The following is a 24,010-nucleotide window of genomic DNA, read 5'->3' on the forward strand; positions in this document are numbered from 1 at the left end:
CTCCATATACACCAGAATATGCAGCTCATATGTTTGTTTTAAAGAGTAAAAACTCAAGTCTGATTTTTCATTGTTACAATTTACTGTGCTATGATTGTTTAATCTACTGTTGAAATGGATGGATATATAGTACCACAGGGGCTGTGGACACAAATTGCTCCCAAAGAGAGCTCAAGTGCTTCTACACCCTTAGGAAGTCCATGAAGTTTTAGCTAAAAGAATAATAATTTATGATGAATTTTCCACTGAAAATATTTGGTTTTGTTTGTTTTTTATTGCAGGGACATTTGAAAGTAGCCAGATTAATACTGAAAAATATTCATGGGAAGTGTTGCAATTTCTATAATTTATTGTAAAATGGAATTTCTATGAATCTCTACCAAAATCATCATGTTTAAAATTTTTCCTAAAATTTATATACCTGGTGCATAAAGTGAAAAGTTATTTTAAATTTAAAATTAACAAACTGATTTAAACTTAATAATAATATCCTAATAAGAACACATTGACAAACCTGATTATACTCTCTTTGAACATGAACATGAGAGGAAAGTCAATTTTGATAAAATCATTCACAAATTGCAGAAGTGAAGACTAAGGAACAGAAATTAAAATGCTGTAACTGTTACTTGAACAAATCAATATGTAGGTAATGTTTCTCCCTCTGTAAAAAAATCAGTTAATGTAATTAAAAAGTATTTTATTATACTGTCTTTGTTTTCCTGTACTAACATTTTTTTATTGACATGATTACATATAAAAGTTCAATAATAGAACGTTTCACCACGTGTATTTCTATTATTTTTTCATTTAACTTGATGATTATTCCTTAGTATAACTTGCATAGATAGATAGGATATTAAAAATGATTCACGTCCTGGCATCAAATTCATTAGAGGCAACACCGTTCCGGTGAAGTTGGGGACAAACAATGGGGATTCTGACTGGGTAGTTACATGGCCCTGGTAGTGAGAAATAAGTCAGGAAATGACTTTCAAAGCAAATTCCATAAAGAAGTCGACCCAAAATATGAATTGAATGCATCACAGAATAGAATCCATGGGAACAGCAATGGAAAAGTTCTGTGATGTGGATGCTCAAAGTCACAGATAGAAAATACCGACGGCTCAGATAAAGGAGGCTGAATAAGTGTCTACAGGAATTTGGCAATACACTTGTTTGAAATCAGAATGGCTAACTACATACTGATGGGAAATAACAACACAGAAAGCATTAGCAGAGCCAGAAATTACCATTCTAATTCCACAGATTCCAGGGAGATTCATTTGCCAGCTCAAACAGGCATTAGTTGTTGATGGCAGAGAGAAGTTATATGCACTGTTGGCCAGTTACATAAAATTCATAAATGAGGGCACTTACAGCTTATTTCAAGTCGGATGAAGTCTTTAATGCCGAGGTTTTCTAGGAAAACTCCAGATAAAGCTGTGGTTTTAAAAAAGAAGGAAATATCAACACTCATTTCCGCATGGAAGGTAGGGAAGTGGAGGTAAGAGGCTTCTGTAGAAAATGATACTGCTTTCCAGAAGTGTCTTGCGAATGAAAACGTCATTCAGCACGGTTCACTGTGGCACAATGGGGCGCAGCAAGACACTGGGCATGCAGGTAGATTTCAAGACTAGAGGACTCTGCAGGGAAAAAGGGATGGGGTGATAAAAACCGCTTGTGCTTATGCAGTGCAGACAGAAAGCTTCTTTCACTTTAGTACTCACGGTCACCATAGCAACGCAAGGGACCGATTCTCCAAGCAGCTTCTGAGTTTGATCTGTTGGTACCCATGATAACTATCTGAGTGACGGGCAAGTGGTCTCTGAAGGAAAGCAAGCCAGTATCATTTGTCCTGCAAAACAAAGTTCAGAAAAAAGAGAACAGGTGAATAATGTAAGGATTCCTTACCAAGACTCATCTTTTCAAAAGCAATTGAGGTGTATTGCATCAGAGAGGCAGTGACAGAGGGCCTCTCATCTCAGGAGTGTGTGTGGAAGGCTGGGATGCCTATTAGAAGACCCACAGCCGGCTTCCAAAGTCACGGAGATTCTGCAGCATTCCCAAGTCTGTCCGAAGATGTGGACATTCAGAGCTTGGGCTTCCTGGGGAAGCTAGGAGCGACCCCCCACCCGGCCTGGGCAGGGCTGGCGGCCAGTATCCAACGCCTGCCTTTCCACAGAGACCAGCGATCTCTATAACTGCCTTGAAAGTGGCTTCATGAAATCCCACTCGAAATCCCTCCAAGGGCTTGTTTCGGGCCCCTGCCAACAGGCTTTCATCAGCCTAGGGTGTTTCTTATCACCTTTTAACTCTAGGAAAGAGCAAATCTTTAGAGTTAAGGGTTGGTAGTCTCTCCTTTTGTTCTGTTCTAGAGATCTTGGCAGTTAAGAACTCAAGCTCTGTTTGTGTTAGTCATGCAAATAAGGAACTGGTGAGTCATCCTTTGGCAAGAAAGTTAAAAATGAACAAGGTCAAGCTATTGCTCTTTCCCTCTAACTTGTGTTTTGGGGGTCATGGTACACTGTTTAATTGAGGAACAGAAGATAGGTAAGAAACTGGGGTTGAAGGAATAACTATTTTGAGACAGAAATACACTGACGATAAGTATATATTTTTTCCCACACAACACCCCTATGCAGTGGGTGCCTTTACTTCCATTCAAAAATGAGGAACCCAAGGCTCAGAGATTCCAGGTAACACCTAGTCACATACTCGGTATCTCTTCTATGCCTGAATTAACACGAGTTCCGGGAACACATGTTCATCTGAGCTTAGCTGAACTAGATGAGGTGGTCTGAGAACCACATGCATGTCCTCCAGCCCCCAGAGCCTCAGTGAGGCACAGGACAGGGTACCCTGACTGTACAGGGGACCTGGGAGACCACCTCCATGCCCCCTGCACAGGGCACAGTGCACGAGGTAATGATTTTATGACAAGAGCAAAAAAGAGCAGATTGTTATTGACTCTCTACAGTCACCAAGATGTCAATAAAATGCTCAAAAACACTCAAAATCGACACTATATTTCATTATCATTTACAGATTGTTTACAAACCTGCATTTAGAGGTAAGGAAAATACTATCCCAAATTATTAATGGCAAGAACCACGTAGTGTGATGAAGTGTTTTAAGGACAATTATAGAAGCACAGAAATTTTTCTGGATTGTTGGTCCCCAGCTCCTGGCTTGGGCAAATTACTTTATTTCTGAGATTCCCCAGTGTTCCCTGTTTGAGAGTGGGGATATTGTCTATAGGACAGAGTTAGAGAGAGGATTAAATTAGAGGACACAGCCACCTAGCCTGGCGTCTGAACTGCGGTAACTGTTTGGAGATGGTAGCGGGAACGTTCCTCTTAGTTCTCATCTGTGCCCCGGACCCACTGTGCAGGGTCAGGCAAGTTGTCCCATTTTTCCAGGTGCCCAGCTATGGCTCTGTATTACAGATCACATACTACAAGGAGCATGGTGGGAATTTAAATGTTAAGATTTGGCATCCAGCTCATGAGATTTGGGGAAAAAAACTTAGCAATCATCTTGGTTATAAATAGATCAAATATTCACCTGCACATATACCCCTATAGGTCTATTAACCAAAAATGTAAATAAATGTACTATCATCTATAATTTGAGTGCTTGAATTAAGAGGTCCTTTAAAGTATCTGAAATAAGACTTTTGTTTCTATTTTAAAGTACAACTATGAGTGTCACATAGACACAGAACAAAATTTGAGTCTTCACTTTCCAATATCTTCTCAGAGATTTCAAAGCAAATTCTGAGTTGCCAAAGTAGAATAAAGACCAAACCAATATTCTGTCTTCAAGAAATTCTGTATTGCTATAGGATTTTATTTCTCTCCATTTTTCACTTCCAAGGTGAAACTAGTGGATTCTGAGGTGTGTCCATCAGTGCTGAGTCCTGCTCCCCTTACACACTCTGGCATCTTGTCTATCAGTTTGATGCCCTTGTGTCAAAGTTGGAATATACAAACAGCACTCTAGGAACTAAAATCTTTTCCAAATAATGAGAAAAAAGCCTTCATATTTAGTTTGATAATGCAAGGGACATTGCCAAAAGTATTTTTTATCTGAAACAAAAAAAAAAAGAGAAAAAAATCTGCTCTTCAAAGTTATTTAATACAATAGAAACAGATACAGACTGAAATGCATACAGGAACCAGGCAACTAATAAAAATGAGAAAAGCCAGGTCTGTTAGGTGATAAATGGAACCTGACACACAGCCTTTAGTGCCGGGGGAAAGAGGGCGACTGAAAGAGGAGACAGGGGAGAGGGGTAGCGAGGAGGTATTCTGCCTGAAGGAGGAAGTGATACCCTTTAGCAATAGATAATTGTGCTGTTTATGAATGTGAGACCAGTAGGCCAGATGGAATATTAATGCAAAATTCTCCACTTTTAAATTTTGGCAATGGATTTGAATTTCTTTTAAAAAGTGCAATGGGAACAGCACCCCACAAGCCAGCATAATGCAGGTGAAGGCCGTGCAGCCCACACAGGTGGCCGAGGCATCAGGGGGACTTTGCATATGCATGTTCGTTCTTAAGGTCACATTAAGAATAAGACTGTATTTAACTCAGTCTGTGAGTGACAGGCACGACTCCGACTCTTCAGGGCACTGATGGCTCAGTCGTTTGGAGGCAGGGTGGTGGCAGTGGGGTTTAGCTATAAGAAAATGTGCCATGTAACAGAGGCACCTCCTGACAGGCTGGGAGTCTTCAGCTGTAGGTTTGACTCCCCACATGTTAACTTGTTCCACTTCCCTTTGTTTGAATGCGCCTCCTCGAGTGCAAACACTTCACAGACTTCGCACCTTGAGAACATGCCAGGGTCTTGCTGAAGGCAGAGGGCACAGGACTGGGCACCCACAAACTCTTCCCTTACACGTTTACCAACAGTCACTCAGTTTACTTCTATTGTGGGCAGGCCCACCCATTACATCTAGATTTTACTGGGAAGCTGTCAGAGGGGGGCCCCATTTGGGGGAGAGGTGCTGTCATGGTTCTTTTCTTATTTCATCTAGAGTTTGATGGCTGAATGATAGATTGCTCTGGTGTGCTAATTACCTTATTTATTTGGTTATATATACATATATGTACGTGTGTACTTTTCTTAAATTACCTTTTGTAAGGCGATGTTGCCTCTTGCAGTTTATTTAGGATGCTATAAAAATAGAGAAAATGATAATAAAAATGATGACTAGCAAATTCTGGGATCTAAATGCATGACACATCTGCGAGCTGCACAAGTTACTGCTAACTCAGCCCGTACTCCCCAGAGATGGATATCCTTTTTGTAGTAAAATAGAAACTTGAACCCAGAGAGGCTGAATGCTTCATAAGTGACAAGTCCAGGATTTGATCATCCCATTACATAACTAAATATTACTTGGGGGTAAACTGCATTTCACATCCAGAAAATGTGGGTGCTGCCTCAGAAGTAGCCAGAGTTGTGTTTGGTTACACATGCATACGCTATTTTCACTAAAATCCTACAAGATCTACTTGTCAGAGAGACAGAACCATTTCTTCTCCTCCTCTTCCTCCATCTCTTTTGTCTTAATGACCAAGTCTGTACACTTTGAAACACAGCACAGAGACACAGGGGCTTGTGTGTACACTTAGCCAGAGTGCTGACGGCCCTCGGGAGCATGAGGCGCGGTGGGAATGGCCGAGGAGGAGCACCATTCCCAGGGGCTTGTCGGCGCTGTCCTCATCGGGCCGAGGGCCCCGGCAAGTTCGGAGCAAAAGGAGAAGAGGCGTCACTGATGTGTCCCTGGTGGCCGAGTTCTGACTCTAGTGTGCCCTGCATGTCCTTTCAGCAAGGCCCCCCCTCAGGAGGGGACCGTTTCACACCACAGAGTCAGGAAAGCCAGTCCAGAACTGGTTCCGCTGGGAGCTATGTCATGTCCAAGTCCCTTCAGCAATGTGGCCCCTACTATCAAAACAGAAAGATGGATGATTTTACAGTTCTATACTAGGAAGGTATACAATATAAATAACAATTTTCAAAGTTGAATAAAATATAAAGCAAGACTCAAGTGTTCATTGCAATATTTTCTCTAATCGTGAAAATTCATCCACAAGTAGAATGCCATACAGGACTGGCAGAATAAGTTATAACCACACTAGGGAATGCTCTGCAGACACTACAGTGGGCAGGATGGACTCATTTTCATGCTTATTTGATGATGCCAAGTAAAAGCTCTCCAAAACACCATTTACGTGGAAAAGGCAAGTTGCAGAATAATATGTTTAATATGATCTTGCATTTGGTAAAAAGTGTAAAAGGCTCCATATCAGCAAATATGGAATATGCATAGGAAGATATTTGTATGTGGAAACAGCCTACATGCCAACTACTCTTTCTAGGTTAAGGTGTCACAAAGTAGTGGTGAAGGAGGAATTTCTACTTTTTTGTTTAAATACTTCTGAAATATTGGAAATTTTTATTTCCAATATTGGAAATTTATATTCCAATAAGAATATAATAGAATATACTAATTTTGTAATAAAAAAACCCTAAAATTAAAAAAAATCAGGAAAAGTATTACCCTTATACATCATTCAATATAGACACCAAAATTTAGTTGGCCAGGCTGAAAACTGTAAGCAAACTTCCAGAGTGGACAAAGAGGTCAGAGGTTCATCTACTTTGGATCTGAGCAAACATTACTGCTAGGTGAGTAATGCTGGGCACTTAGAGATAAATGGGGCAGATTAAAACAGAAGCCAAAGGCATGGCATTTTTAAGTGGAATTATATTATCTCAGGGTTCATTAAAAGTCCAAATCAAAACATTGTATAAAATATAGTATCTAAATGCAAACTCTTGATCTTGATATTGACTTTGAGTTGATCTATTTCTGATACTTACAGTTCTGCAAATACCCATGTGATGTGATTCCACAGACAATTTAGAGGTAGTGTATTTGTACAGCTTGACAGCTAACTGATGGGAGGCTCAGTCTAATCTTCAATTGTTTCCTATAAGCACAAGAGGAGTATTTCATAGTCATATTTTGTTTTCTGGAACAAACTGCTTATTGCAGGCATTGTCCCAATCTATGCTAGAATGGTGGCATCACAGAATAACAAACAAAAAACACTCCTTACTGGCACCCCTGGCAAACTGTCAGCTGTTTCACTGCATCTGAAATTCTGTATGATAAAGATGTGAGGTGGTGGACTTGAATTCTCAACCTCTGGCCACAAGTTCTTTTGCCCATTTTTGTATTGTTCCTTCTTTTCTTGAGCGGTGATGCTTTCTGTTCTCTCCAGCCAGATGTACCTCAAAACATTCTACCTGAAAACAATGTGGAACCCAGCTATGGGGTCGTTAGTGTACAAGTCAGGAGCAAGTTGCCCCAGGCTATACACTTTAAGTGAAGAGTCTGTGAAGAAAAGAGCAGACTACAGCTGGCAAGTGTTGGGCATATATGGCCATGGCCGGGCAGAGAGCATGGGCAGGCAGGAATGTCCCCTCTGCTTATGCTGCCATTCAGTCACTCAGCAGATAATGCCCGAGGACCCACCATGTGCCAAGCATCCTTCTCTCTGACACGAGGTGCTCATTCTGCTTGTACTGCTGGTGCCTGTGGGGATTCGGGGGCTGGAGGAGTCAAAGCCCAGTAAATCCTTCATAACTTCTGACTTGGAGCAAAGGCACTTCCAGAACTCAGTAAGCATGAAATAGCTCATCAACAGATTCATGAATAATAGAGTTAAACCAGTGCAGGCTGCTCTGTATTATTTGCGATAAGAGATAGAGCCCTGGTGCCCTGAAGTGGTCCTTGCCTTTCTCTTGGGATCCCAGACCCCAGCCCCATCCTGAGACACTACCAAGAAGAGGCATCCTCTCTGCACCACGTCTGGGAATCTCAGAAGGAGAGGCTTTGAGGGAAGGAGACCTGCAAGATCAAAGAACAGCCTATGTTTAGAAAGAGCAAAGCCCTAAACCCTTGGGTGTATCCACCATCCTCCTCCTAAAGGCAACTGCCTCAAATCTCACAGAAAGAGGTGGAGGGCCTTGTGTAGGCCAAGGGCCTGGAACTAGACATGTATTTACCAAAGAGAAAAGGTAACCCTTGGAGTGGAGTCAGCATTTCTCACTCCTCACAGATGGCTGGGAGCAATCAATCTACAACAGAAGTCCAGCTTAAATTTAGGGTAAACATTTTGTATGAGATCATAAAAGATGGGTAACAGCTAACAACCAAGTGCACACAGCTAATCCTAGAATGATCAAGACCTGACCCACCAAAAGATGGAGAGGTAAAAATATGTGCAACAGAAGTAGTTCGCCCATTGTTCATTCATGGATTCAGTGCTATTAAATAGTTTCTCTGTGGCACAGAAGTCCAATCAAGAGCTAAAGAGTGGTTTGAAGCTCCAGGATTCCATATAATAATAAAAAGAAATCCTCTAAAAATATACTACTCCTTAAGAAAAAGAATGATAGGTTTCCTTTTTGGTTGATCAAATGACCAGAATTGAAACCTATTCCAGTTTCTCATCCTATTTTGTGCCGTATCTCTTTACACAAGAGAGTCTTAATGGTGGGTGGCAAAGAACAGAGTTACTAAAAATCAAGTACAAATGTCTACATTCCTTATGAATAAATAAAAGTTCTACTGTTAAGTAAGAGAACTTTACTTTATTTTCTACCCAGTTACATGGATAAGAAAACTCCTTCAGATGGGTCACCACCAAGATGCACCTTTTGGACCACCCCCCTGCCTCCTCCAAACTGCCGCCTCCACCGTCCCTGCATCCCACTTGCATCCCTATGTCTGGATGGCTGGCACTGGCCACACAGCCCCGCACTGCCCTGTGCTGTCTCCAGGCTGGAGCTGCCACCAGCTTTCTATCTGACTCTCAGGAGTCTGTGGGTCTGGGGCAGGATGGTGGAAACAGCCAGCTGAGGGGCTCCCTTAGGTTGAATCATTCCTTCAAGACAAGTTCCTTTGCCAACAATCGCTAACTGCAGAACTGTTATTCATTACAAGTTTCTCATTTCTTTTTCTTTTTCTTCCTGTTTATTTCTTTGGCTGGGATGGAAACCCCAGGAGAAGTCAGTCTGCAGCACACCTGGGCCGCATGTCGGGCTGAGGCTTCCCTGCACCCTCGGAAGGGTCTTTGGTGCGCACAATCTACTTCTTTAATCCCTCCACCTACCTCCACCCGCTGAGCCGCGGGACTCTGACCACACCTGCGGCTCCTTTTCCTCAGTCTCTTGGTCTCTCTGATGTATGGTAGCAAAGCCCTCAGGTACAGGTTTGTCAGAACAGAATAAACTATAACCAGTGACCAGGAGGCTGGAAGCCGGCCGAGCCTCTCTAGCAGCCTGACGCGGCGACAGGAGGTGCGTGCGGCCGGGGTGTGAGTTGGGAGCCCCCGAGAGCAGGGATCTGGCCGCCTCCCAGGATGCCCTGATCGCATCCCCGCCCGAGCAGCCCCTCCGATGCCCCCAGCGAGAGCCACCTTGCCCTCTGCTAGGATCTGCATCTGCCACTGAAGTCGTGTGACTTCAAGCCACTTACTATCTAAGAGCCTCAGTTTCCTCTTCTTGGGAAAGGAAATAAGACCAACCTCGAGGGTTGTTGGTTTGAAGACATGAGATACAGTATAAGAAAGACTAAGAACACTTCAGTAAATGGCAGGGAATGTTTAAGTGACAATATGATCTAGGAGGTATAATATATATATAATATACATATATTATTAAATGTATTTAATTATATATTAAACTGCTGTCTGCTACATGCTATGCTGGCCCAAACCCGTTTTATGATTGACTTTACCAAGAGCAGAAACGAGGGAATTTTACAAGGTAAATGCATATTTGCAGTTTCTTAGGAGTCCAGAACACCAGTGTTAATTGCCTGAAACGCTGGGAATATGTGGGAAGCCAGCTTGACCGCACGTGAGCCGAGAACACGGGTGGAAGAATACTGAGAAGCGTCAGCAACTATATTCTACCTGCGGCAGCTTTTGAACTTCTCCCTTCAGCTGAAAATCACAGAGTTGAACAGATACACCGAATGCATTTCCACAAGGCTCTGCCAGTCTCACGTCTGAGACTATGTTCTGTGTCCCCAATACTCGCCACAGACAGAGCTGACCGGTCCTCTCATGTCCGAGGAGCATCGTCATCTGGATCTGACCGGGCCCTCGTCCCACCTCATCCCCGTAGGTTCCCCACACAAACACTGCAAGAACCACACCGACATACTTGTGTTTAGGGGAAGGAGTGGTTTCTGTGATATGCCACCTGTCCCCGTCCCAGCACGTGGTGGCCCCCTACCTGCACTGCTCAGCCGCTAGCTACATCTTCTGGTCCTTCCAAGTCGACCTACCACTTTCCGTGAAATCTAACTACACCAGCTCATATCCACCCCAGGTCTGGGCACATCTGTGCTTATTTCAATTGCCAGATTAATCATGCTGATAAGCTTCCTGTCCACTCTGTGTGTTCCTCAAGGGCAGGATTTGTGCCCTAGGCTCTGTGCAGCAGACACCCTGACTGGCACAGAGCGGGCCCTCACAGGCACAGGATCAATGAGTGAAGGCTGGAGGACTAGCACCTACAGTGGCCTCTGTGACACTTTTCCCAGAGTCATTCATGACCGTCTATGTCACATCCTGAGACAATGCTGAAATCCATAAGAATTAAACCAGAATCTCAGCCCCTGTTCCCTCATGAGCATGGCAGAAGGAACAGCCCGATCGCACCTGCATTTTGCCCTGGGTGAGGTCGGTATCCTTACAAAGGGAGGCTCAGATTGTTTATTTTGAACCTTGGTAGGTTGGTTGAACAAAACTTTGTATCTAAAACTAAAGGCAGGTGCCGCACAGGTGCCCTAACGGAGGCGGCCTGCCCAGGGAGCAGCAGCTCACGGGCTTTTCCTGGCTCCAGAGGAACAGGGCTGTGAGGCGCGGAGTCCCTGTGCTGACGGAGGGGTGATGACACTGGCCGAGGGAAAGGGCAGTTTGGGGAGCTCCTGAGCGCAGCCCAGCTGATGAAGCCACGTCAGCATATGGGGGTTCAAAGGTCAGTGAGCCAGTGGGCATGTCAGAGGAAGGAGACGCCGGAATCGGAGAGGAGGAGAAGACGGGGTGGGGGGAGGTCCTGGAGGGGAGCGTGTAGAAGTTCGGACACGATGGTCTGATTCTCCACCTCTAACGGGTGCAGTGCCCCCCACCACACCCCCTCGTGTGCGGCTGAAGTCCCGGCCCTGGCCCCTTGTTCCCTGGGAAGGGGAGACACTGAGGCCGTGGTTAGTATGGGAGGGAGAATGAAAACAGTGAGCAAGCATCAATAATTCATTCAGTCAGAAAGGGAACGAGCATGGCAGGTAATCGGGAGAAACCTCCCCTGTCCACTCAGGCTGTATATTCTCCTTGCCACCTCAGTTCCTCTGCTCACACACAACTACATTAAGGTGTTTCTATACAAGCCTATAAATCCATGAAGGTTAATGCTATGGATAGTGAAGAGCAATTAAAGAATTTAAAATAAGGGAAAAGAGTGACTCTCAGCCACTGGTTACAGAGGATTCTGAATGTTTTCCAGGGCACAAAACCATTTACGTTGCACACACATCTCCCAGATTGTGAAGCTGCTGTGCATGATCACCCATTCTCCTCAAAGTTCTAAATTTATCCACTCAGCTAAGTAAGACTGAGTCCCTATTTTACAAGGAGTAGGTCTTGAGGGATACAGTGTTTTGAGGAAGATACAGGCTCCATCTGAAGCAGGTGTCCTGTGTCCAGGTGTCCGTGATGCTCAGACCGAGGTCCCTGCCAGCCTAAGGAGTGGGAAGGTCCCTCTGCCACCAGTCCCCTTTGCCCACTCTGATCACCGTGAGGTTTGGGGGTGAGGCATCCTGCTTCGTGGTAACTGGCCCTGTGCATTCTGATAGAACCTGATGGAGCCAGATGGTTCCCCGCTGACCTGAGCTTTTAACTCAACCTTAAATTTCATTTGGGAGAGGAGTATATGCTGTTATCAATCCAAACAGTGAAGGAAAATGACTTAAAATAAATTTCAACTGGGTTGAGTGCAGTAGGAGATAGGAATTGTTAATCACAACGGAGCAGAATTTGATGACGCGGGAATGATTACAAAGCCAACCCAAGAATGCCTTCAGTTTAGTTAAAACAGAAGTGGAGGCGGAGATGTTCTGTGCATATTTTCATAATCAATACAGTGAGATGGAAGTAAGTCAGCTGAGGACAAAGGAAAAGTAGACGTTAGGGGCACAGGACCTACAAACACAACTGTATCTTACACAAGTAACATGGTGTGCAGTAAGATGGACTCTGGTACAGCTATACTGAAGCTCAAATGCTGGACTGGCTGCTTAATAGATGTGTGGCACCTTGGGAAAATTGTTTAACATCTCTGTGATACACGTTTCTCAAACTTAAGATGCAAAAATGAGAAAACTATAAGGAATTATCACTTGTCATGAGGATTAAATGCATCCTCGGTAAATACAAATTCCCTTTTCTGTACTTTTGTTGGAAGTAATAGGGGAGCTGATGACAAAACATTCCTGGGAAATGGGGAATGAAAACAGTCTGTGTAAATGCATGTTCCTACCTCCCCCCTCTCTCCTGAAACCTGTATCCCACACATTTCAGAAATACTCTCTAAATCACAAAGCTCCATATAATAATTCAGTCTTTTTTAACAGAATGCTGAGAATATAGGGACTTGATGATGTGGCATGTGTTGCCACAAACCTCAGTAATGGCCCTAAAGCCCTGACACTGGCAATTTTCAGTTACAAACAATCACAGTCATTAGGGAGCCCTAGTTCACGGTGAATTTCCCCCTGCCTTTTCCCTGGAGGGAAAAGTATGCACCCATTAATGTGTGTCCTGCATGCCTGCAGGAAGATCCTGACCCCCATTACCATCCATCCTTATCAGAGCCACAGCTGCACAAGTGTCCCACGTCCAGGCAACTCTGGTCCAGGCCGCATCCACACTGCTGAGCTCCAGCGGGGGCACCTGTCCAGGAAGGGTGCCTCTCACCAGACCACCCGACCCACCAGCTGAACGGCACTCCATCTGCAAGACAGGGTGTTGCACAGGTCAGAGTAGGGCACACTGGGAACAGCACACAGGGTGTGCACAAGCCAAGAAGCAAAGACTGTGAATAATGCTCAGATAGATATGGATATAGATTAGACATAGATGGATATAGATCATAGATGTGCATATACATATAGACATAGATAGATACGTAGATGTGCACATACATATAGCTATAGATATACATATGGATATAGATTAGCTAGAGATATACATGTAGATATAGATTATATAGACTACAGATGTGCATATACATAGATATACATATAGGTGTACATATAGATTAGCTATAGATATACATGTAGACATAGGTTAAAGATAAAGATATATCCTGCCACCCTCCCTCCCTCCCTTCCTTCCCTATTTCCTTTCTTCTTGACTGTCCTTGCTTTCTTTCTGTCTCTCTGTGCATATATATCTATATATGCAGGTATACGTATTGTATATGTACATATTTACATATCTAAACAGACATATATATGGGTAGATATATATATACACACATGAACATATAAACAACACTTGAATGAAAAGTATTTATATAGTAGGATATTGATCAGTCACCATATTCAGAGACAGGCTCACAGACTTAAATGCTTACCAAACTACACAAAGACAGTTGGGTAAATTGGGAAAGATTTTGGACCAAAACAAGTTAATATGTGCATACAAAAGTTAGTTTCCCTTTAAAACTACCAATGAAAATGCAACAGTATGAGGGCCAGCGTTAGCCCGACCGTAGCCCCAGCTCCTGGTAGACTAGGAGGACGGCCGGACCCTAAGGCACGGGGAAGGACTTGGTTCAGAGAGGAGGGCAGCCTGACCTGCCTCCCATTTGTTTCTGCCATGACAAAGACTAGCCCCAGGGCTACCATATCTTCTGAATTGACTAATTAAGACACACATCTAAAATTCAAATATTTGGAGGCAAAATTAAGGGCCAAAGAAATCCTCTTGAACACAGTATCTGACCACACAGATCTGGTGTCCAGCCTCTGACTTCTGGTCACATAATCCCGACTCTTCAAGGCTTGGCCTTGTCAATTTCTTTCTCTGCAAAGTTTAGTCAATTTTGTTGTAGATTTCTTATATTGTTGGGAATATTTCAGTAGATGAAGATTATTAGTCAGGGGGTGATAATATCCCCAATACAACAGGAGTAGGCAGACATGGAGATGCTCTCTCTCATCAGGCTGAATGGACTTAGTCCCAGTTTCCCTTTGGAAATTGCTGTCCTGTCCTTGTTTAGCACACAACAGGCATTTAATATGTGTTTATTTGAAAAATGAAATAAGTATTTATTAGAGGCCATTTTTTATAAGGAGAATAAGAGCTGTCTCACTATGCCATCAGGTTGGAATTTTGCCTAGACAAGATTTAATTTTGCATGCAACTCCTGATTTACAAACATATCCTTTACAAATTATTCATGTGAACACAAATAGCAACAACTTCCTCTGAATTGCTCTCACTGCTGCTGTCCTTATCAGAGTCACTGAGGCAGGAAGGGTGAGAAATGACAGTACGGAGCTTTCAGGTCTGCAGGTCATGAGTAAAACATGGGGCAGATACTACAAAAAGCAAGAATCTTAGGGGAGCTGGGCCAGGGGCACACCCACCCCATCAAACTACTCTTCACTCTGCCAAACATGTTTCAAGCCTCTTTATTAGCTTCTAAGCTAGAATTCCAGTCAGATTTGTCTGATAACCAGTGTCTTCTTTTTTAAAGAATAATTCTATATGGTATAAATCCGTTTTCCCTAGTTTCTAACAGCTATGAGTCACTGCACACTCGTTCAAATGAATTGCTTTCTTTCTAAATCCTGGCCCAGAAAAGCTCCCCTCAAGGGGCCTTGAGGGTGGGTGGGTTTCTGCAGAGCAAGAGGCACTCTCGAGCCTGGGGTGGGCTTAGCTGAACTTTCCCAGGGTGTGTGTCCAGGCAACACAAGGGCAAAATAGTGTGGATTCTAATATGCTTGCTAATGTTGGTTTTGGGTCCAAAAAATGGAAAGAAATCTCTCCACCTCTCCCCATGCCCCCAGCACTGCCCAGCTCCCCCACCCAACCTAGAATCCAGACCGAATAGTAAAGCCAGAGGCCATCATGGATTCCTTCTGTGTACGAGCTGAACTGGGCTGTGATCTTACTAATAGTGTCGGTTTTAATGGTACGAGTTCTGAACGACCCATTTGTGTACACTTCTGGGCCAAACGCTGCCTTTAGGAGCACCACCAATTCTTACTCGCAGTCCTAAGCTCCTAGGAGTCCCGCCGGCAGCCCAAGCCTTTGCCTTGTTTTGGACCCAGCAGTGTCCGGAACCACTGAGCCTTGGGTCTGTCCCTGCATGTCAGCCAGTTAGCACAAAGGATGCAAGTGGTTTTAACGGTTTGAGTCTCAGTGAGCAAGGAGAAAGGGAGAAAGGAGCGAGGTCACAGACGCCCACGGGCAGGGGCGCAAGCAGGAGCATCGCTGCTGGGCGGGCCTCTCAGGGTCCTGCCTGTGCTTCCTCCCCTGGGGAGTCCTGGCTGAGAACTGAGGAAACCAAGGACCAAAACGGTGACGGGTTTGCCTGAATTCAGGATGGATGATGTCATCAGGAAGAGAATCCACCACCTGGCTGAGCACTCGGGCCTCTGGAGAAATGGGATTTATTGTCTCTGGAGAGAAAGTCTTTTTCAAAAGTGCCTGGTTTGTGTTAGGAACCTAATACACATTTCATGCATAAATTAGCAAATGACTAAATACCAAGGAAAAAAATCAGTACAGCATTCCCACAGATGACATTAAAAAAAAAAACTTCTTATAGAATACATACAATTATGAGGCCTTCAGTCTTTATATAGGCATATTCCTCTTTGGCATTTTATGCCATCACTGAAGATACCAAGTATGTTTTGTATTTTAGTGATGGGCCCAGAGATGACACGGCAAACCTCTGGATAAGTGTGCTTACCCTAAATGTGGCTTGGAACATGTAATGACACATGTAGGTGTCCACACACCAGTTCATTTCTTATATAATAAAATGACACAAAACATCTCTAGTGGACAAGATGCTTGTCTGGTTAGAATATAAAAATGCAAAACAAATATGAATGCTGCTGTTAGGAACTTTACAATGTAATAGAAGAGAAAAAAAAGTGAATCATTATCTTTAAAACAAGTTAGAATAACTGATGGCCTTTTTTAAGTATTCCCCCAACCTTCTTGAGGATATTCTAAACTGTAGCGTCTCTCCTACTATACTGGTATATGTATTGATTTTTCTAACCATCAGTCGGACAAACAAAATTGCCTTCAAAAATAAATGTTTTAGTATTTACCATTGTTTCTAAGACGGCTAATTTTTTTTATTATTATTATTATTTTTTTAGATAATTATTTTTTATTGAAGGGTAGTTGACACACAGTATTACATTAGTTTCAGGTGTACAACACAGTGATTCAACATTTATATACATAATAATTCTAGGTACCAGCTATCACCATACCAAGTTGTTACAATATTTTGACTATATTCCTTATGCTATACATTACATCCCAGTTACTTATTTATTTTACAATTGGAAGTGTGTACTTTTTTTTTTTTTGTGAGGGCATCTCTCCTATTTATTGATCAAATGGTTGTTAACAACAATAAAATTCTGTATAGGGGTCTCAATGCTCAATGTATAATCATTAATCCACCCCAAGCCTAATTTTCATCAGTCTCCAATCTTCTGGAGCATAATGAACAAGTTCTTACATGGAGAACAAATTCTTACATAGTGAATAAGTTACATGGTGAACAGTACAAGGGCAGTCATTGCAGAAACTTTCGGTTTTGATCATGCATTATGAACTATAAACAATCAGTTCAAATATGAATATTCGTTTGATTTTTATACTTGATATATATGTGGATCCCACATTTCTCTCTTTATTATTATTATTTTTAATAAAATGCTGAAGTGGTAGGTAGATGCAAGATAAAGGTAGAAAACATAGTTTAGTGTTGTAAGAGAGCAGATGTAGATCATCAGGTGTGTGCCTGTAGATTATGTGTTAATCCAAGCTAGACAAGGGCAATAAAACATCCACGGATGCAGCAGATTTCTCTCAGAACAGGGGGGGAGAGGTTCTAAGCCTCACCTCTGTTGATCCCCAATTTCTCACCTGATGGCCCCCCTGCGACTGTGCCTGTCTTAGGTTGTTCCTCCCTTGAGGAATCTTACCCATCTAAGACGGCTAATTTGCCTGAACTCTATAACTCTGCTCAGCAGCTACCTAAGGGAGGTCTAATCATATAACAAGAAACCAACTGCAATTCCCCTCTCGAGATCTTAGATCAGTATTTCTGGAAATGTCATTTCTGACACTAACAGGAATGATCTGGTGCGCTTGTAAGAACACGGGTTCACAGAGCCTATCCCCAGACAGGTAGTGGAGCTGAAGATTCTCACCTTACCATCCTTACCAAATGATGCTGGAATGTCACACACTAAAATTTTGGACTCATTGGTTAGAAGGTGTGAACCTTACTCAAAATGTTGAAACAACACCTTCTGTTTTTGAAGAATTCTGACTTAATGACACTACATATTGCTAAATACAAATGATCTATACAGTTTTAGTTTTAATCCCATTATCAAAACACATGCAATAGGTTATATCAGTTCCAGCTAAACAAAGATACAATGAAAGGAGGAGAAGAGTAAAATACCTAGGAAAAATTAAGTTTAAGTTGTAACTGAGGAAAAGGTCACTGAGTTTATACCAATTTCGTCCCTTCTGCCTGTTCCAATGTAAATCCAGCGGGCGTGCCTCTGAGGGTGCCGGCCTTCATGTGGTGCCCTAGAAGGCTCCCCAGACAGGTCTCCCGCACAGCTGTCCATCCTCATCCCACTGCCGTTCATTTCTCCAGTAAACTCTGCCATGCCTCGGAAAGATTAGGAAGGTCCAGCTCAAGTTCTCTGAACATTTTTCTACTCTGATTCAAAAAAAAGTCGCACTTCCCAGTTCCTGTGTCAAATGGCCCCCACGTCCCCTTTTCACTTGCTGATCAGAAGACAGTGAAGCTGCTCCTCCAATCCGTTCCAGTTCTCCACTTGTCTGCTCACTGCCCACCGCTCGCCCACCCCCTGAGCCCTCAGGGCCAGGACTGGTCCCACGCACAGCCCTTCAGGGGGCCTAGCACTTGTGTGTTTTCCATTGTCCTTCCTCGATGCTTTCTCATCTATACTTTTACATAAATGCCCAGAAAGTCAAGACTCCTCAGCTCAACATCCTTTGCTGAATTGCTTGGTGGGCATGCCTGATCCAGCAGTATTTCCCAATACTTCACAAAGCCTGAAGGAATTATTGTTATTCTATATGTATGTGTATACAAACATATATACACAAAGTATTCATACATGCATATTCCCCAATAGCTGCTGAACATTTATTAAAAAGGCATTCAATCATTCAATAAATTGTGTGTTAAATAAAGTGAGAAAGGAGTAAATGTTGCATTGCTGATCAAAATGCCATTGTGATCAGTCGTGATAATAAATCCCCCCCCCCAGTCATGGTTCCCATTTATCAGGACAACACCCTCACAAGGGTTTATTTACAGCACAAGTCTTTCAACCACATTGTAAATTCCCCCTGACGATCACATATTTTGTGGGAATCTTGGTGTTGAAAACATGTAACAGAAGGGGAGAATGTTTGCCTGAGGTGCTCAGTATTTCCTCATTCGACCAGCTAATGACAGATTACTGCAAACAGATAAGTGCAAACTGCAGAAGGTCAGAAATAAGAAGGCCCTTTGGTGCCTGAGTGTCCCGTCTTCTTGCCCTTCTCTCTGTTCTCTTTCTGTCCATCTCCCTCCCTCCCTCTTTCCCTCTCTCCCTTCCTTTCCCTAACGTCCATGCCTCTCTTCCCAACATTGTTTTTACTTCTCCTGTCCCTTCTTCTCTCCTCCACCCCTTTGTTTAGATCTGTCCCCAACACTAACTCTTAATTTCTTTTTTTTAAGAGTATAAACACAATTTCAGATACAAGAAGAAATGACCATAATTCTGTCAACCATGTTCACTGATGGTTAATAGACATTACCTGGTTACAGTTGGAAAAAAAGAAAAGAAAAGAAAGGAAAGGAAAAAAAGAGCCCATGAATCAAGTTTTCCTTCATATTTTTACAGGTGAGCGAATGCGGGAAAGAGCATGAAGCACGCAGAGTGAGTCTACTTTGCACAGTTCTAATGAAGAAACAGAACCCCTGTTCATCTATTTCTGCCCTTGGAACGTAACTTACGTCTGTAAGTCTCACATTCGTTAGAGGCCAAACCAGGCACAGGCAGAAAGGTGATGGAGCCCACAGATCACACCCGTTAGGAAGTGCTGGGACCATGCAAGGCAGCAGAAGACGAAATGGACACCGAGCAGCTCTTCTGATGAATAAAATATGAAGAACTTTGCAATTACGAAGACCAGAGACAAGTGGCCAGAGGATCATCAGCATAATGACAGCTATAAAAATAGGATTTCATGCCTGCATCTCCTATTTCACATCCTCAAATCTGAATAACATTTATTAACCACTCTCCTGTTTTTTGGTTATTTGCAGGTTATATAACAAAAAATAAAACAAGGCTATGAGTTTCCTGCCTTCAAGGATTTGCTGTTCCATGATAGCCCACAAAGGTCATTTAATTATTCTGAAAGATACTCTACAATCTGAAAAATATATGAAAGCGGTAATTTTGGTTTATGAGAGAAATATGGTATTTAAAAGAAGACTGTATATTTTTAAAAACTAGATAAAATGACCAGTTTGAAAACCTGATTAGCTATGTGTGTCAATCCAAGGTAATTTTCATAAATAATAAAACAAAAACATTGGCTAGTGTTTACTAGGGGCTCACGATGTACTGGTTGCTATGTTTCCACACCCTGAAAGGAGGAGAGCAAGAAACAGGTCACACGAGGTTGGCAGAAACATCCCTAAATTCAGGGGTGGTTACCCATCATTATGAGCCAAGCTTAGATCAGATTACTCAGTAAAGGATTACTTAAAGATATGCCACTTATTTAAATATAGGATTACCTGGTCATCCTTCAAGTAACAATTGAATATATGTATTTGTAGATGTATATGTCTGCGTACACACGGATGTCCGGTGCACATACTAGATATTCAATAACTCTTTAAATAAGAATTGAATAAATACATATATTTGTTTGTAAATATATATGTACATGCTCACACACTGTCTAGTGCACAACTCAGAGTACTATTCCACTTGTAAGGTATAGCAGTGCCCTTAATGATAATTCCAATACAATTCCTCAAAAGATAGAGTATTTTACCTAAGATCGGAGACAGGATCATTACCAGGAAATCTGTAGCTCTGTTGTTCACAGCCAGGTATGTTTTATCAGATAACGGGATGCAGCGCTCTGCCCTCTGAGAAGTCACTTTGTTGCTGTGACAAGGAAAAGCTGAGTGATTGGAAGATAACCTGATACCTCCCATCTAGGACTCAGCTTCAGGCTGGCAGACCTACTCGTCCTCTCCCACCAGGACACACCATGAACAGAGGCTGGCTTGTAGGGTCTCAGTCAACAGGAACAAGTCAATTAAAGGGTCTTTCAGATGATAGGGACAGCTAATGCATGGCTCACTGCTCTTAGAAGCCTAGAATCAAATTAGAGAAATGAGTACATAATCAAAGCAAAAAATAAAAATTAAAAACTTGTGAGAGTTCAAATACCTAGGGTGCCTAACTGGTTTCCTTGGTTTCACTGGAGATGGTAATTGTAGGTCTGGCTTTGGTTATGTAGCTGTATTCCTATTATGTTAATGTGTGTGGACAATTTAATTAGTAGTTTAAAACCTATACATGCTTATGTTACTCTACAAGAAGATATGTCAAAGAAATAATCAATCTTCCCATGTTTTCTTCCATCTGCTACTTCTATAGCTTTTCTTCTTCCTTCCTAATTACAACCCTTAAGTAGAATTCGTGTCTCATATCAAAATTACTGAGTATCATAATTCTTCCAAGTGGTAAAGATACTTTAAGACAAATGCTGGGCATAGAAGCCACAGAGCATAAATCTGCAAAGAAGTAAAAAGCTAACCTTTTCAAACAATATTGCTTCTCTGTCACTTACCAACTTTACATTTCCCTGTATGGCCCCGGAAGATGACTGGTTAGCCAGAGACGGGTAAGATTCCTCAAGGGAGGAACAACCTAAGACAGGCACAGTCACAGGGGGGCCATCAGGTGAGAAATTGGGGATCAACAGAGGTGAGGCTTAGAACCTCGCCCCCCACCCCCCTGTTTTGAGAGAAATCTTCTGCATCCATAGATGTTTTGTTGCCCTTGTCTAGCTTGGATTAACACTAAGTCTATTGGCACACACCTGATCATCTACATTTGCTCTCTTACAGCACTAAACTATGTTTTCTACCTTTATCTTGCATCTACCTACCACTTCAGCATTTTATTAAAAATAATAATAATAATAATAAGGGAGAAATGTGGGATTCACATATAAATCAAGTATAAAAATCAAACGAATATTCATATTTGATCTGATTGTTTATAGTTCATAATGCGTGATCAAAACCGAAAGTTTCTGTTATGACTGCCCTTGTACTGTTCACCATGTAAGAACTTATTCACTATGTAAGAACTTGTTCACCATGTAAGAACTTGTTCGTTATGCTTCAGAAGATTGGAGACTGTTGAGAATTAGTAGGCTTGGGGTTAATTAATGATTGTGCATTGAGTCCCCTATACAGAATTTTATTGTTGTTAACAACCATTTGATCAATAAATATGAGAGATGCCCTCTCAAAAAAAAAAACTTGTGAGAGTTAACTGGTTTCTAGGATACTGCAAGTCAAGCAAGATCTAAGATATAGGACTCATTTCTGTGATGTGGAAAATCTCTCAAAATAGAGGGTATTATTGCACCCTAAGGGTCTCTGGTTGTTCTGGATTTGTGAATAACGACTATTGTGTTTTCATCAAATGTTAGCTGCCATAGATCAGAAGATATGCCACTATTTTATGTACCACCAAGAAAGAAAACTGCCCTCAGCTCCACTAAAACACACCACTGATTGTAACACTCATTCCAATTTCAGAGATATTAAAAATGAAAAAAGAAAGTTGGTTCCAAGTATGTGTCACATCAAGCTGCCCATGACTCATTCCATCTACATTAATGCTCATTTTCATCTCAGGATTTGTATTTTGAATGTTGCACAAGGATAAAGAGTAATGTCTATAATAGGTAACAATCAGAATTATAATAGTTTTCTTATGAACAATAACCACTGTTCAGTTTAAATTAGACATTTAACACAAGTATTTTATTAAAATATTTGAAGATCAGGGTTCTCAAATAAGAAATGGGGATACATGTGGTGACTTCAAAAGAGGGCCTGAAAATTCTCTGACACTCCACTTCTTTTAACTCGAGGTGGGCTTGTTCCTGCAGTAAGAGGACACCCGTCACTGGGTGACTCGCAGGCGATGTCTCGGCAGCGCTGTGCCCCCAGCCCCCGGAGTGGGCTCCCCCTGCTGACTACTACCTGGAGGGCTGCAGTGCTCCCCTGCCGTATGCCAACGACGTGAGGGGCCTGTCCCAGAGCCCAAGAACACCCTTCTATTTGGGATTTGACACAGGGTAACGGAAAACAGCTTATTTTACAAATTGGATTATAAATATCATTTAGCTTAGTTTAACATGCAAATCACAAAAAACATTCAACTCTTCTTGTCTAGCTTACCAGGGTTCCAGAAAAGACCAGTTTCCCAGAAGATTCAGAAGGACTTAGAATCATCTTAGAGTTTCTAGCCCAAGATATCCATGCCTCACATTTTGCTAGAACTCTGCTCCTTCCGTGGAGCTTCCTTTGATCAAGTCAGCATAGAGATCGGCCAGGTATATAGCACTTTAGTGGGAAAAAATGTGTATGTAATAAATTTCTGTATTCTAAACATACTTCAAGTTCCTGGAGAGAAAGAGAAAGGTTATTTGCATCTATTCATTTCTTTGATTTCAGATGGTTTTCAAAAAGAACATGGTCAAATATTCATGATAAAGTATAGATTAGGATTGTCCTAATAACAGAAAACAAAATTATGGAAATAATTACTTTTCAAATTAGATTTTGGCAGTAAAAGAGTAAAATAAAATGCCATAATTTTTATATTTTTTTCTCTCACAAGAAAGAAGGATTCTCAACAGTCCTCAAGGGAGATAAAAATGTTTTTGAACACTGAACCTGGAACGTGAGTTCTCTTATGAGATCCTCTGAAAGACACACAAGGAATCTACTGGAAAATGTCCTCAATAGCATCCCCACTGTACAGGAGAGACTTTGAACTCCACATGGAGGAATTTCTTGGAAGACTTTATATGGAGGTATTTCTGGGAGACCCTTTGGGAAAAGCTGAGGGGCTCATGTTGCTAAGACAATGGACCACAGAGGAGAAGTAGCCTTCACAGGTAGTTCTAGAGAATGACATCACAGGGCAGCTGGCTGCATGGCCTTCCCGTGAGCCCCCTCCCCCAGCACCACTTTGCTGAGCTGGGCTGTGAGTAAGGGCTTGGCGGGAGGACAGGGTGAGGATATGTCCTTTGACAAGGGCCTGTGATATGCAATGTGCCTGTGAATCAGGTCCCAAAGTTTAGAAAACAGAGGAGACAACAGAGCCACAATCCACCTATGTGTTCCAGCTGGGCTGGCGTGGCGGGAGGGCTGGACTCTCCATTCAGTCACCACCCTTCACATCCCCACACATCACTGTCCAAATCACTGTCCAAATGAGGTGAGCAAGACAGGAACTCAGAAAACGTTTAACTGACTGACGATACGTGTAATTATTTCTGACTCTCTGTA

General features: G+C 42.3%; 1 protein-coding gene across 4 annotated transcripts in view; it reads right to left on the minus strand.

Moving 5' to 3' along the window:
* Positions 1-1,383: 1,383 nt before the first annotated feature.
* LOC140845146 (uncharacterized) overlaps positions 1,384-24,010 on the minus strand; it is a 66,385-nt gene continuing 43,758 nt past the window's right edge. The window contains exons 2-4 of one of the 4 annotated variants that reach the window (XR_012123868.1): positions 12,933-13,098; positions 1,731-1,858; positions 1,384-1,443 (exon numbers count right to left, since the gene is read on the minus strand). Coding sequence is in view for 2 of the 4 variants with exons in the window: in XM_073218883.1 (XP_073074984.1) it covers positions 7,768-7,928; positions 12,942-13,098 (318 nt within the window). In the remaining 2 variants the exon portion in view is untranslated. Of the gene's footprint in view, positions 1,859-7,012; positions 7,929-12,932; positions 13,099-24,010 lie in introns of those variants that run through there. The other 3 variants (XR_012123867.1, XM_073218884.1, XM_073218883.1) reach the window with 3 other exon arrangements.

Source organism: Manis javanica, chromosome 12, assembly GCF_040802235.1.
Source record: "Manis javanica isolate MJ-LG chromosome 12, MJ_LKY, whole genome shotgun sequence".
Lineage (NCBI taxonomy): Eukaryota > Metazoa > Chordata > Mammalia > Pholidota > Manidae > Manis > Manis javanica.